General features: G+C 37.2%; 1 protein-coding gene and 1 long non-coding RNA gene across 2 annotated transcripts; one reads left to right on the forward strand and one right to left on the reverse strand.

The window, feature by feature from the left end:
* Positions 1 to 1,469: 1,469 nt before the first annotated feature.
* On the forward strand, positions 1,470 to 9,475 carry LOC131187995 (uncharacterized). Its single transcript, XR_009152702.1, has 3 exons — positions 1,470 to 1,838; positions 2,770 to 2,928; positions 8,152 to 9,475. It is a non-coding gene; the product is annotated as an uncharacterized LOC131187995 (long non-coding RNA).
* A 2,029-nt stretch (positions 9,476 to 11,504) lies between these two features.
* Positions 11,505 to 13,883, reverse strand: HSPA2 (heat shock protein family A (Hsp70) member 2). Its single transcript, XM_058162891.1, has one exon. It carries the CDS (start codon positions 13,763 to 13,765, stop codon positions 11,858 to 11,860), a length of 1,908 nt encoding a protein of 635 aa, XP_058018874.1. The 5' UTR covers positions 13,766 to 13,883; the 3' UTR covers positions 11,505 to 11,857.
* Positions 13,884 to 14,768: the final 885 nt, after the last annotated feature.

Raw genomic sequence — 14,768 nt, forward strand, 5'->3', positions numbered from 1 at the left:
AACCATAATAGGTAACTTTAATATTTTTAACAATAGCTTAATATAATTAAACATCTGCCTGTCTTAGGTTTTTGGAAAGGAGTGGCCTAATTTAATCTAAATATCTGGCTGACTATGTGACCAGCTATAATAATAGTTGGACTCCCAGAATACCCAAGCAGCTATTCTAAGAACTGTGATCCAATAGTCTGGAAAGATACTGTTTCAACAGATCCTGCACCTATTCAGCAACAAGCTTGATTGAGAAGAGAAAGTATAAAGGATATGTTGGAAAAAGCAGGATACATTTGACAGCTGGTTTATTTCAAAATAAATTTATCTTTAGGTACTGTAATTTGTAGATTGTGTTGTATTTTGGATTGTTGTTTTCACTTTGCCTTCAGTGCATAGGTTTTTCTCTTCCTTTTGTAAACCTCATATAATAAATGTGATGCTCATTGCTTTAGAGATTTAACAAATATAGATTTGACGCCAAATACTGTTTTTAGATGTGCCGGATGCATACCATAACAGAGGATGATGTAGACTTGAGTAGTAGATATAAGATAAAAGAAGCAAGTAGTTGTCTAAAAAGTAATGAAGCCAAGCAAGAATGTGCCCACTGCTATCATATGCTAAAAAGATACAAGTAAAGGGAGGGGGTGTTGGCACTGGTTTTGTGCAGCCACCCACCCAACTTGGGCTTTTTTAAATAAAGAAAAATCTGATTCTCAACTAGTGTTATCCAGACATCTTTTCCAGCTGGAAACAAAATAGGGACAGGTTAGAAAGCATAGAATTGCAGGCACAATTCTGATAACAGAGAGAAACCCCTGACAAGAAGTATCTTTGAGGCCATCAAATCGATTACAGCCACAATATTATTCCAGGCCCTCAATGAATTTTCATGTTGTTGTTTTTTAATGTCATTAGAATGTAGTTTCACAATCATACCAATGTATCAAAGCACATTCTCTTGCCAATCAGTTAAAAGCACTTGGATAAAAAGCAAGTTTTTTAAAAATGTATAAAACATATTTTCTTCATAATCATGAACCTTAAATGGACCTTGCTACATATGCTTAGGATCTATGATTGCAGTAAAGAGTTTGAAGGAATGCACAATGCTCCAATCAGAAGAAGGCAAAGTGACTTTAGAGTTTGCCTATTTCTATTCCTAAATTTAAATCATCTTTTTAATATACCTCACCATGTACAACTATGCAGTATCTGTAAAATTTGCTCAAGCTTTCATGGCTCCTTTGTTTTGGTTCTTTGACCTTTCCTGAGAAGAGCACAGTGTTCTTTTGTGTTTACAGTTGCTATTGCTATTGCCCAAGAGATTCTGGACGTTTGGCAGCAACAATGCATATTTATTAAGAACAGACAGAGAAACCGATAGGGAAACAAGTTAAGCCTTGTAACTGCAATGAAAGCAGAATCCAAACAGAAATGTTCCTTCATCTGCTTCTGTTTGTTAAGGCTACAGCATCAGTTCAACTCATTAGATCAATAACTGTTAAGGTAAATTGAATCAAAATGTGATCCCAATTAAATCAGTATCCAATTAGATGCCTCTTGCACATATTTCCCAGAAGCTAGATTTGAGAAAGCTGTTGACTTTGCTTCTGGAGGCAATAGCCAAGTATAGTTTAGTAGCCAAGTATAGTTTAATCTGTCAAAATTTAATTCCCTTTTTAAACTATTCCATCCTGGAAACTACCAATCCTCAGTAGAAAACTTCTGTTTTTAAAATTGCTTTTATAAAGATGGTTGTTTTCAAGTATCTCAGACAATACACTGCAAACCGTTATAAAGTCCAACTCCTAAGAGCAGTTCAATAATAGCATCACCCAGAGGTAGGTGACTTTTTTTTCACTTAATGACTTCATGCTGAGGTTAGATGTCTGTATGGGGGTGGTTTTGCTTGGATTCTTGCAGCAAAGATGGGGGATGGGGAGTAGAGAGGTTGGACTCAATGGCCTAAATAGTACCTACTAATCGTTATTTTATTTATCTTGTTTATAATTTTATATACCTTTATCGTATCTCCCTTAATAATGCTTCAGATATTTTAGCTGCCCTTTTCTATCATGTTTCTGGGTTTCTCAGTTGCAACTGAGAAATACTGTATATTTTATCAATATTAATATCAATATAATACAAACACAAAGAAGCAACCTAGCATTAAGAAGAAATTTCCTAACTGTGAGAACAATTGACTTCAGAAGTTGTGGATGCTCCATCACTGGAGGCTTTTAAGAAGAGACTGGACAGCCACTTGTCTGAAATAGTATAGTGTCTCCAGCTTCTACAGGGGGTTACAGATCCCTTCCATCTGTTATTCTGTTATCTGATTGTCCATTATGAAATCAATGCTATAGAAAAGTCTAGCAGAATATTCATTATCCGTCATATACTTGCTATGGCAGTTTGACACTGGGAAAGTTTTTAAGTAACAAAATAAAATGGCATATGGGCATTACAAATACGTGATATATCATATGTATGTATGTGTATATATACATATACATAATAGAGTGATGTCTTTTACCTACTTGTTTTAACCTATCACAACACCCAGATGGTAAAAGATGACCAGCTCCCCTTGTTGGCAAAGAAGATATAAAAATCTATTTTGATTTTTTGGCCTACCTATAAACCATCTATTATGAAAATTAAAAGGAATACCTGATTAACTTCAGTTTCAACAGGGATATATTAATAAGTGAAACAGGGAAATAATTCTTAAAATTAGCTCTTCTGTTACCTGTATTTACCTTTCACCAGATAATCGCCACTATGTGCTATTCTGTCAAAGATTGACAAGCTTCCATCATGAAATATATCCAAACTTTGTCTCTTTAACCACATGCTGACAGTCCTTACACCTCTTCATTTGAATCAAACAGATGCCCACGAAGATATCTCAATTTTGGATAAGAGAAGGTGAGTCCTAACTTCTTAATTACCTCTTGAATGGATTGTGAAGTGTGAGACCTAGCATTGTCAAATTGCAGCAAAAATTCTTTTTTGTGCTCCAAGCTGTGCTTAACAATTGTTTCAAAGTTTTCAGTGTTGCGTTGATCCTGGTGCCAGGTTCAAAGAAATCCAAGTGAATAACACCTCCTACATGCCAAAAAGCTGTTTTTTTCCTACCAAAGCCTGGGTTTTATCTCCCTCCACTCCACAGGTGAACTTTTGTAATGATATTCATTGGATATTCATTGTTGGATCATAATGATAAACTCATGTTTCTCTGCCTGACACAATGTTTTGAATAAATTATTTGCCTTGGTCTTCTAACAGGACAAAACTGTTGGAAAATTCCAACTCTTGAACTTTCATTTCTGCTATTCACATGCAAGAAACCTATCTTGCACAAAACAGTCCAGTAGTGAAGACATCAATAACATGACCCATATGTTCTTGTGAAAAGGCAAGCTTGAAAGCAGTTTCCCTTTGAGTAATCCATCAGTTGTTATTAACCACTTCATCAACCTGTTTCATGCAAAATGTGTTGGTCCTTGACACAAGTGATCTACATTATTTTTGATCAAACAAATAAGTTCTTATCTGTTTACTTCCTTTTCATTTCTTGGCTCAATGATGCACAGAATTCATGTCAACAGTCATTACCATAAACTATTTGCATTCAGCAGTAAATTTCAGTTGAAGCCCTGCCCTTTGTCACAGCAGCTTCCATAAACTGAAGCAAAAGAACACATTCTAAAGACATCAGTTTCTAGCATATCAGTACATCTGCTGGAGACTTATAACTTTCAACCTTTGTACATATTCAGCTGAACAAAATTATACTTGCTTATCAACAGACATTAGAAAGGATAGGAATAGATGGACCATTTATAACTTTATATATCTGGTTAATAAGACGATGTCAGCTCTGGCTTCCCAGAGAATATTCATTTAGTACTACCTTTACACTGAACTGCGTCTGCTAAATTAATTCCCAGTAAATCTGAATAGTCTAAAACTTGGCAACTCCAAATCTCTACCAACAAATGTTCAGTCTTACATATTGGAAAAAAAGAACCTAAACACTAAGTACAAGATTGATGGACATTACCTTGCAGATGACCCCCACCCTGTTAAAGACCTTGGAGTTTTCATATCAAATGATCTAAGTGCCAAAGCCCACTGCAACTACATCGCAAAAAAAGCTTTAAGAGTTGTAAACCTAATCTTGCGTAGCTTCTTCTCCAAAAACACTACACTACTAACCAGAGCATATACAACATTTGCTAGACCAATTCTCGAATACAGCTCGACTGCATGGAACCCACATCTCATTTCGGACATTAATACAATTGAGCGTATCCAGAAATATTTTACAAGAAGAGTTCTCCACTCCTCTGAATACAACAAAATACCTTATGCACCAGACTTGAAATCCTGGGTTTAGAAAATTTAGAACTATGCCGTCTTCAGCATGACTTGAGTTTAACTCATAGAATCATCTATTACAATGCTCTTCCTGTCAAAGACTACTTCAGCTTCAATTGCAACAATACACGAGCACACAATAGATTTAAGCTTAATGTTAACCGCTCCAATCTTGATTGCAGAAAATATGACTTCAGTAACAGAGTTGTTAATGCTTGGAATGCACTAACTGAGTCTGTGGTCTCTTCCCAAAATCCCAAAAGCTTCAACCAAAAACTGTCTACTATTGACCTTACCCCATTCCTAAGAGGCCTGTAAGGGGCGTGCATAAGAGCACAAGAGTGCCTACCGTTCCTGTCTTATTGTTTCCTTTCATTATATCCAATTAATATAGTTATTACATACCCATACTTATATATATGCTTATATATTGTATAGTTATTTCATGCTTACGCTTATATATACTGTGACAAAATAAATAAATAAAAATAAATAAAAGCAGCTATCATTTATTTATTTCTGTGCCAGCTGATTACGTGCCAAATGCTGTCTTCTGTTCTCTAAAAGCACTTCTTAGCCTTAGGAATGGAACCTAAGAATTTTCCCTTACGAAATTCATTCTGAGTTATTGCTTTGTACTTTTCCCTTTGATCGAATCATCTTCTATGCCCTTTGCTTTTTGGTTAGGAAGAGTAAAAGAGAAAGGTTTGTCAGGAAGAGAAATTCTCATAATTGGATTAAGGATGCAAGCCAAGGGTTTACTGTACTGTGGTCAAATACATAATTTGGAATGATCATAGGTTATGGTAAAAAAAACAAAAACCAGAATGGCAACTGCAATAGTTCAAACAAAGTTTTGCCTGTTTTTTAAGTATGTCACACATGAAAGCATATTTTGTATTCTCTTCAAATCATTTCTCTCATTAGTGTCTTGCAACAAATATCCAAAGATTTTAAATTTAGGGAAGCAAATAGTGTTTAGCTTGCATCTTAAAGTATAACATAAGCCATTTCACACTATATACTGCTTTACATGATTAACAAGACAAGCCCTCTTCAATCCTGCAGGCTATGGGAAGGGCTTTAAAGAATTTTTGAGTTTAGTGGTGAATGACAACTTTGTTTTGTATCAAAGTCTGCAGCTCAATAGCCTCAGAAAGAACTTAAATTTACAAAAACTGGAATAACCAGCTGGTCTTTATTTTCTTCTTTGTAAAAGGTTTGCCATCCATTTTAATGTCTCTGGGAATTTGTTTTGGGACTAGTCTATCAAGAAATAACCTTTAATCTTAAACATGCCATTTGGAGACACTGCAAAAATAGACTGTGTTCAAGCAAATTACTTAGCATTGTATCTCTAATTGAAATTTTGACTTTTGCAAACTCTTCCCGTTTATCATATGCTGAGTTCTTTGGGCCTTTCTAATCCTTATTAATCCTTGATCATCACTCTTTCCATAATTAAAAGTACACATTTTGTAGACAAAAAGCTAAAAATAAGAGAAAGTAAATTAATCAAGATTACAGAAAAAACTACATCACTTAAATGAGATTTTATCTCAAATCTAGTTTTATTTCAATGCCCATATCTCACTGCCCATAATTTTAGCTGTTTGTGCATTTGCTGTAGAAATTCTATTGAGAATTACTCAACAAGAAAGATTTTAATATTTGCATAAAGCATGTATTAATCCAACTGCAAATGCCTATTCAATTAAGATGCTTTTCATATCCAACAGCCAGAATGGCTAAGAAATGTGTTAAAATGCTTCTTTTAGAATAGTAAAATGTAAATGGCAATGTATTAGTAGGCATTTTATTTACAGGGAAAGGTTAAAATGATATACAAAAGTGAAGGGCAATTGAAGCAGAGAATTTGAGAAAAGAAAGAGAACTGTTTCTTACATTTGTCAACATACACCCAAAATAAATTCAAGACTTACTGCAATGATAGTCTTTTGTATCAAAACCAAGAGATTGTCTGGAAACTTAAAAACTAATATTTATTTTGGCCAAATGTATTGTTGATCACAATATTTATCAATCATGCATATGTGAACCACAAAAGCTTATGTTAACTAGGGAACACTGCTGTTGAGTTGAAATTCCCACTTCTTAAAAGTTAACAAGAAACACTGCTATAACATCCAAGTTTTTGCAAAATGTAAAGAGGAGATAGTGGCAGGGAACACAAATGTCAGGTGAAATGTACTCCTTTAAAAATTACAAGTAGTCCTTGCTTAACAACTGTCCTGTTTTGTGACTGTTTGAACTTACCATGGTGCTGAAAAAATAGCTTTCCTTAAACTTATGACTGTTGCAGCACCCCTACAAGTCAGTTGACTACAATTTCGGTGCTTCATAATAGTGCACATTTAAACAGTCACAGCATCCCACAATCATGAAATCACCACTTGTGAGCTTCACAGCTGGCTTCTGACAAGCAAAGTGAATGGAGAAGGCAGCAGGCCAGCTTAATTACAGCAGCTGAATCGTTTAATAACCATAGCAGAACTGATGTTGGAAATCTGATACAGTCACATAATTTTTCACTTAATGACCACATTGATTAGTGATGTAGTTGCCAGTCCAAATTGCCAAGTCAACAACACAGAGTCAAGTGAGGACTCTCTGTACTGTTTACAAAAAGGTTTTCCAAATTTCAACCACAAGATCAAGATAAGAAAGGCACCCAAGAGCAGGATTCTGGCTTTCTCAACAATGTATTATGTATAAAAGAACAGCACACAATTACTCACTATTTTACAAAAATGTACATGGCCACCTGTCTTAAAATGTTAAACAGCTAATTCTGGGCAGCTAACTAACGTATCAATAAAAAGACAATAAAAATGGTGTAGAATATAGCTAAGAATATTCTTTATACTTTAACCAAAATGCTTCAGAACAATTCATACGCCAACAGAAATACTGGCTTCCACAAATCCTGAGGAATCAAATCTTCAGTCTATCAGAAACCCAAGAATGTTATGAGAATATTTACCCAAGAAGCTCTTTCATCTTAAGACTTTAAGATGGTCAGTTTAGAATTGTGTCCAAGTGGCTTAATTGGATTTTGAACCTGGAATCTAGAATCAGACTGATAAATTTGTATAACATGCTATAATGATCTTAAGATACTGAAAATCATCATCTGGTTTATTTGTTTTGGTATGTTTCAGTTTCAAATATTTTTATTTCAGCAATCACAAGTTTTTGATCTGGTCAGAAAAGGTTTTAAAAAAACAGTAACATTTACTGCTGGCATGCAAATATGATCAAGCTGGGGCTAGCAGCAATTTCCAGGCATGCATACATTTAAAGTTTCCTATTAATAGGGTGGACCCTGTGTTTGCTTTTTGCAAACAGTTTAACAAACCTGTTTATCCAAGAGTATATTGCATAGCCTCTTTGCTAGAACTGATCTGATCTATGCATACACACCCTAGCATACAAAAGTGCAAATGTGTATAAGAATTCAGTGCAATTGGGGTTTTTCTAAAAGGAAATAATCTAGGGTAACAAACATGTCTGCTCATGAAGTAGGAATAGGAAGTATTGTAGAAGAGTTTGCAAAAGATGGCTATAAAAGTCAGATATTTTCTTACTACTAGCAGGTTATAGATCAATATTCCTGTGTGCTTCTCTGTAGAGGAAACAGCTGGCTTATCACAATAAGTAATATCTTGAATATGCCACAATTGGCTTATGATTTAGCAAAATATGTTGCTCAAGCCAATATCTACAGGTCTCTCTTTTTTCTTGCAGCTCTGCATGGAAGTGGACATAGAGTTTTACAAAAAAAATCTGAAGAAAAAATCCTGCTTATTTAATACTCATTAGTGAAAATACACCATTCTAGTTTTGTTGCTCCAAAGATAAGGTAACTTATGAGGCTGCTGTGATAGAAAAAAACATGCAGGAGCAGGTTGATTGAATTTTGGAATTCTCTAATATAAAACACCCCAAAAGCACTTTAATCTTTTTAATTGTAAAACTGCCAATGGTGGCTAAAAGTATAGTAATACTTTGGCATCAATACACATTTGATTTCATTCTTATTGTATATACACTGTATATACAGTACACAGGGCAGAGGTGTGCAGCTTGTCAGGGATGTAAATGGCTGTGGCTACTAGTTATGGTAAATGCATATTCTGTGACAAGCTTGAAGTATTAGCCAACCCCACATAGCTGTTAGAATTAGGCACTTTTGAACTAAAACAAATCAAACCGGGCCAGTAATAATTTGCATGGTAGTTTTTAAAAGAATAATCCTGTTTCCATATGTTATAGTATTCCAAGAAATTGGGAGTCCCAATACAATTTAATAAAAGAAAACAAGTGAAAATGCCAAATTCCAGCCAAGACAAAGTGTACCTATTGCACCTGAAGAACCAATTTGAAGTAGTGGTTAAGGGTTAAGGCACCAGGTTACAAACTGGTAGGTCGTGAGTTCTAGTCCTACCATTGGTATAAAGTCAGGTAAGTGACCTTGGGCCAGTCACTCTCAGCCCAAGGCAATTCTCAGCCCACTTCTGAAATCTTGCCAAGAAAACTGAAGGGGACTTGACCCAGCAGTTGCCAGGAATTAGTAACAACTTGAAGGAACACACACACACACAAAATCTGCACCTGAAGATTCAGATATGCTGTACACAGGAAAGGACATTGACCTGCCAAATGTTGGTGATATATGACCGACTTATCCCTGTATTTTCACTAAAAGAAACCATAAATATTGTAAAGGGTATAAAGAGTGAGTACTTAATCAAACTTGTATTACATACAAAATTGGGAAACTGTCTCAAATGTTCATGTTAATTTCCCTATGGGAAACTATTTTGCTACTTCCAAGTGATTCGATAGTATGAGGTCTAGCCCTTAAATTACCTAAAACAGCAATACTGTTTACTGAATCTGCACTACTATTAATCGTTTCATAGTTCCCATCACCAATCTCTTTCCACTTATGACTGTATAACTATAACTTGTTGCTGGCAATCCTTATGATTTATATTGATATATTGACCATCAATTGTGTTGTAAATGTTGTACCTTGATGAACGTACACTGAGAGCATATGCACCAAGACAAATTCCTTGTGTGTCCAATCACACTTGGCCAATAAAATTCTATTCTATTCTATTCTATTCTACATCTATTCTACAGGTTTAAGTGAGACCTTCCTGCACCATTACAGAGGATCACTGATCTAATTTTTTTAAAAAATATATTTCTTTTGATCTTTTTATAAGATAACTAAATCCAAGGAAAGATAAGATTTTTTGTACATTTAATAGTGTTGAAGATGCTTTTCTCAGTCATGGGCCACTTGCAACTGAAATAAAAAACTTCCTTTTATTAATATTCCCTTATTAGTATCCATATTAAATGGCAGATGAATGTTATTGTTTACAGTAGACCCAAACCAGTAAAGATACAAAAGCATTTAACATCCATGTTTAAATAGTCTATATTCTGAAAATGTTCTGTCCTTTAAATTAACTTTACTATCCTATGTGAATGAATGCATTTTAACCTGAGTACTGAATTACCCCATGGGGTGGGTGGGGGGTGTCAAAATGCACTGAACCAGAAACTCAGCAAGATTTTTTTACAGAAGTCAGCCCACAAAAAAACTATGACTAACACTAAATGTAGGTTAGACTTAACTAATTCTTTTGTTTGCCAGTCTAAACATACTATATGAATAATATCTATAACTAGCTATTAGTTTAATTATGATAGTATATTAATTATGTAGAGAAAAAAACTACGCATGTGTGTACAATAAATATACCATGCATAAATTTATATTGTTCCAAAAAAGTAATTATCCACACACACAAGCAAACAAATTTAAACTGTTATGTGATTTGTAAAAGATATTGGAAATGACTGTGGTAACCCAAATATTTTAAGATCTTGCATTATTTTCTTTCTATCATACATATCACTGATCAAGTTACTCAGATGCTTCAGGTATTTTAAAAAAATATTAAATTGCCAAGTTTTAAAAGATAGCTGATGTGATCAAGTGTTAAGCTGTGACAGCCAAATTCAGCCATCTGTTTTCAATAGAAAATTGTTAAATTAATCATGGAAGGGGACTAGCAATTCTCTATACACTGAATTCCTAATAGCTTCTTTGACCAAATGCTGTGGGAGTTGTAGCTCTGCATCTAAAGAGTCGAAGTTTCTTATTCAATTTGGGCTATCCTAGCAGAACATTAATAACCTGAATAGATTATTAAATATGGGTTGACCTCAATAAATAGCATTTTGATTTTCCCATTTGATGATAATCAGAACAATCACACCAAAGGTCTCAATGGACACCAATTGTTAATAGTTCCTAAGCTGCAGCTGCAGCCCTGGGCACATTTTCTCATGAATTATATCCAAGCATGCATATATTTTTCAATGTTTTCTTAGGTATATGCAAAAACTGGAATACTTGACTATATTTCAAAGATTTTATTAACCTCATGTGTTAATCTCCCTGTAAAATGTTATCCATTTAGCTTGTCTTTTATGAAGCCACTCAGATCCACTTTCTAAAGCTCAGCTTAAGTTTTTGTCATATATAATTGGTAACTTTTATGCTGACATTAGCTGTTCAACTGGTTATGGCAGCAAAATTAATTAGAGAAGGTTCTGTACCTTAATGAATCTAGTCAGTCTCTGCTTTTGAAGCTTTTTTAACTTTAAAGCAAGTGATATTTGGATTATTACAGGCTTTAGCAGGCTAGTGGATAATTTTAATTAAAGCAAAGCAAGACTTAATTGCTGCTAATTGGCAAAGAAAAAGATGGCATTTATGTCAGAATACATCTGCTAACTAACAAGTGGTGTCAGACTGAGCATGGCAATATAATACTAAATCCCCTTCTGCCTACCAAATTTCTGCTTAGTAGTAAACTTATCTGTCACTATTATCAGACAATGCATTCTGAAAATTCAAAACCCCATGAAAATATTCCACCTGCAATATCTTTTGCCATCAGTACATGATAAAATATTTAACCTCTTGGCCATTATAACTCTGTCAAGTAAAAGCAGCATGCAGGACTCCCTATTAAAAGCTTACACTTAAGAAAGAAACGGGGAAAAGGAAATGTATGCTTCAAATAACTTTTATTACCAAAATTTCGAAATAATCAGACCCAAAAGTTGCCAAAAAATAACATAAGGCTTTTTTAATGTTTAACATTTTCCATACTCTTCTGAAATGTTCTTCCCTCAATCGTAATGCTCAAGTAGATATTTACAACAGTGAACATAAAAACCAAACATCCACCAATTAGCATAGATAATACTAAGACAAACTTTATCTGCAACAAAATGAGCTGGCAATGCTTTCCAATAAAGTAGAGAGCAAGATAATATCTCCTCCCTTACACACCCACAGGCTCCATGGGGAAAGAGTAGAGCAGATGGCAATTGCTCATACAGTCTAGTCCATGGTAGCTTAATCTACTTCTTCAATAGTGGGACCACCACCTGGAGCACCAGCACCTGCAGCTCCTGCACCCTGGTACAATTTGGCAATGATGGGGTTACAAAGCTTCTCTAGCTCCTTTTGCTTATGCTCAAATTCCTCCTTCTCAGCCATCTGGTTTCGATCGAGCCAGTTGATCACCTCTTGGCACTTTTCAAGCACCCTCTGCTTGTCTTGCTCACTAATCTTGCCTTTCAGCTTGTCATCCTCCACAGTCTGCTTGATGTTGTATGCATATGATTCCAGGGCATTTTTGGAAACGACTCGTTCTCGGTTAGCCTCATCTTCTGCCTTGTAACGCTCTGCTTCTTGCACCATGCGGTCAATGTCATCTTTGCTGAGGCGGCCTTTGTCATTAGTTATTGTAATCTTGTTCTCTTTTCCTGTGCTCTTGTCCACTGCAGTAACATTGAGGATACCATTTGCATCTATGTCAAATGTCACTTCAATTTGGGGCACACCACGAGGTGCAGGTGGAATACCCGTCAGGTCAAACTTGCCCAGCAGATTGTTGTCCTTGGTCATGGCTCTCTCACCCTCATACACTTGTACCAACACACTACTCTGGTTGTCTGAATAGGTAGTAAAGGTCTGGGTTTGCTTGGTGGGAATAGTTGTGTTGCGCTTGATTAAGGCAGTCATCACACCACCAGCAGTCTCGATACCCAGAGAAAGAGGTGCTACATCAAGCAGGAGGAGGTCTTGCACATTTTCTGATTTGTCACCCATCAGAATAGCAGCCTGCACAGCAGCACCATACGCTACAGCTTCATCAGGATTTATGCTTTTGTTTAGCTCTTTTCCATTAAAGAAGTCTTGGAGCAATTTTTGAATCTTGGGAATACGAGTTGAGCCACCAACCAGAACAATTTCATTAATCTGTCCTTTGTCTAGTTTAGCATCACGAAGAGCCTTTTCCACAGGTTCAAGAGTACCACGGAAGAGATCAGCATTGAGCTCCTCAAAACGAGCACGGGTAATGGATGTATAGAAATCAATGCCATCAAATAATGAGTCAATCTCAATAGAAGCCTGGGTGGAGGAGCTCAGGGTACGTTTGGCTCTCTCACAGGCTGTGCGGAGCCGTCGAACTGCTCGCTTGTTGCCAGCAATGTCACGCTTATGCTTGCGCTTGAATTCTTCCACAAAGTGACTCACCATGCGATTGTCAAAGTCCTCCCCACCCAAGTGGGTATCTCCAGCAGTAGATTTCACTTCAAAGATGCCATCTTCAATGGTCAAGATGGAAACATCAAATGTGCCGCCACCCAAGTCAAAGATCAGCACATTCTTCTCACCTGCTCTGCTCCCTTTTTTATCCAAACCATAGGCAATGGCAGCGGCCGTGGGCTCATTAATGATGCGCAATACATTGAGACCTGTAATGGTACCTGCATCTTTGGTGGCTTGGCGTTGGGAGTCATTGAAGTATGCAGGTACAGTAATTACAGCACTCTGGACTTTGCGACCCAGGTAAGCCTCGGCTATTTCCTTCATTTTGGTCAATACCATAGAGGAAATTTCTTCAGGAAAGAAGCTCTTGGTATCACCCTTGTACTCGACTTGCACCTTGGGCTTCCCAGCTTCACTCACCACACGGAACGGCCAGTGCTTCATATCGGACTGCACCGTAGGGTCATCAAATTTGCGGCCAATGAGACGCTTGGCATCGAAGATGGTGTTGTTGGGATTCATAGCCACTTGATTCTTGGCTGCATCTCCGATGAGGCGTTCTGTGTCCGTAAAGGCAACGTAGCTCGGTGTAGTGCGGTTGCCTTGGTCGTTGGCGATAATCTCCACTTTCCCGTGCTGAAAAACTCCGACGCAGGAGTACGTGGTGCCCAAGTCAATGCCTATGGCAGGCGCTTTGCCCGACATGGTTGCAGGAACGCGATCAAGATATCCCTCTAAAACTTCGAGGATTAAAATGGAACTTCTCAGGAACCAGCCGTTACACGCCAACAACCGCCAATCTTAGCAATCTGCCGTTGCGCTCGCCTCAGCTTCCTTTTATACTCGTAGTGCACCGGCTTCTGGAATCTGCCAGAAGCCAATTGCCCAATCACGTCATTCTTTACCGATCTCTAACCAATCCCTTTGGTATGTCCCTGCCCCTTCTTCCGTCACAGTTAGAAATTTCCAGAGGAGCCGCGCTCCGACTAGAAGGATTGATGTCACCGGCGACCAATAAAGATTCGGGACGCTCTCCTTGGGCGGTCCCGAACCGCCTTTTGGGTGGCCGTTACGCCCTTCCCTCCAGTGTCTCGAGTGGTTAAACTCGTTATGTGTGTTTAAGTTACTTTCGGGGTTTAGTCCTTCCCTTCGCTTCTAGCGGCGCCTGGAAGATTCGGGGCGCGCACGGGGGGAGGGGGAAGGGGGCGATGTCTGCCGGCTGGAGCAGGAAGAGACGGTTGAGATAGAAAAATGTTCTCTGAAGAAAAAATCAGCTCCCTAACGGGAAAATGACTGAACTATCGCAGACTATCATCTTTACGCAAAGCAAACTTGAGCCATCATGTCGAGGTCCAATCGCAACATTGCTTCTGAGCATATACTGAGTTTGCTTCCCCTCCCGCGCGCTGTTATTGACTGAAAAGTTACGCGGCTTTTACGTTAAACTAATGTATCACACATAGGTCTTATTTTAAAGCAAGTTTATTGCTTCATGCAAGTTTTTTTCGCATAGAAAATTATTTTTCAGCCTCTTCAGAATATATAGAGAGAGCAAGTGTAGTTGTTCAGGTGCTGGTCTAGAAGGCTGGATAGTTTGTTCTGGGCTTCCCTTGCTGGGTGACTGAGCAGCTCCCCCAGCCCAACCCTCCAGAGAGTTGTGTAGAGAAAATAGGCAGGGATATTTAGTTTTGAAATAATAGAAAATATT

This window comes from Ahaetulla prasina, chromosome 1 (assembly GCF_028640845.1).
Source record: "Ahaetulla prasina isolate Xishuangbanna chromosome 1, ASM2864084v1, whole genome shotgun sequence".
In the NCBI taxonomy this organism is placed as follows: Eukaryota; Metazoa; Chordata; class Lepidosauria; order Squamata; family Colubridae; genus Ahaetulla; species Ahaetulla prasina.

What these genes read in the sequence shown, in the direction of transcription:
- HSPA2 (XM_058162891.1), bottom strand. Translation starts at nt 13,765, where the DNA reads ATGTCGGGCAAAGCGCCTGCCATAGGCATTGACTTGGGCACCACGTAC.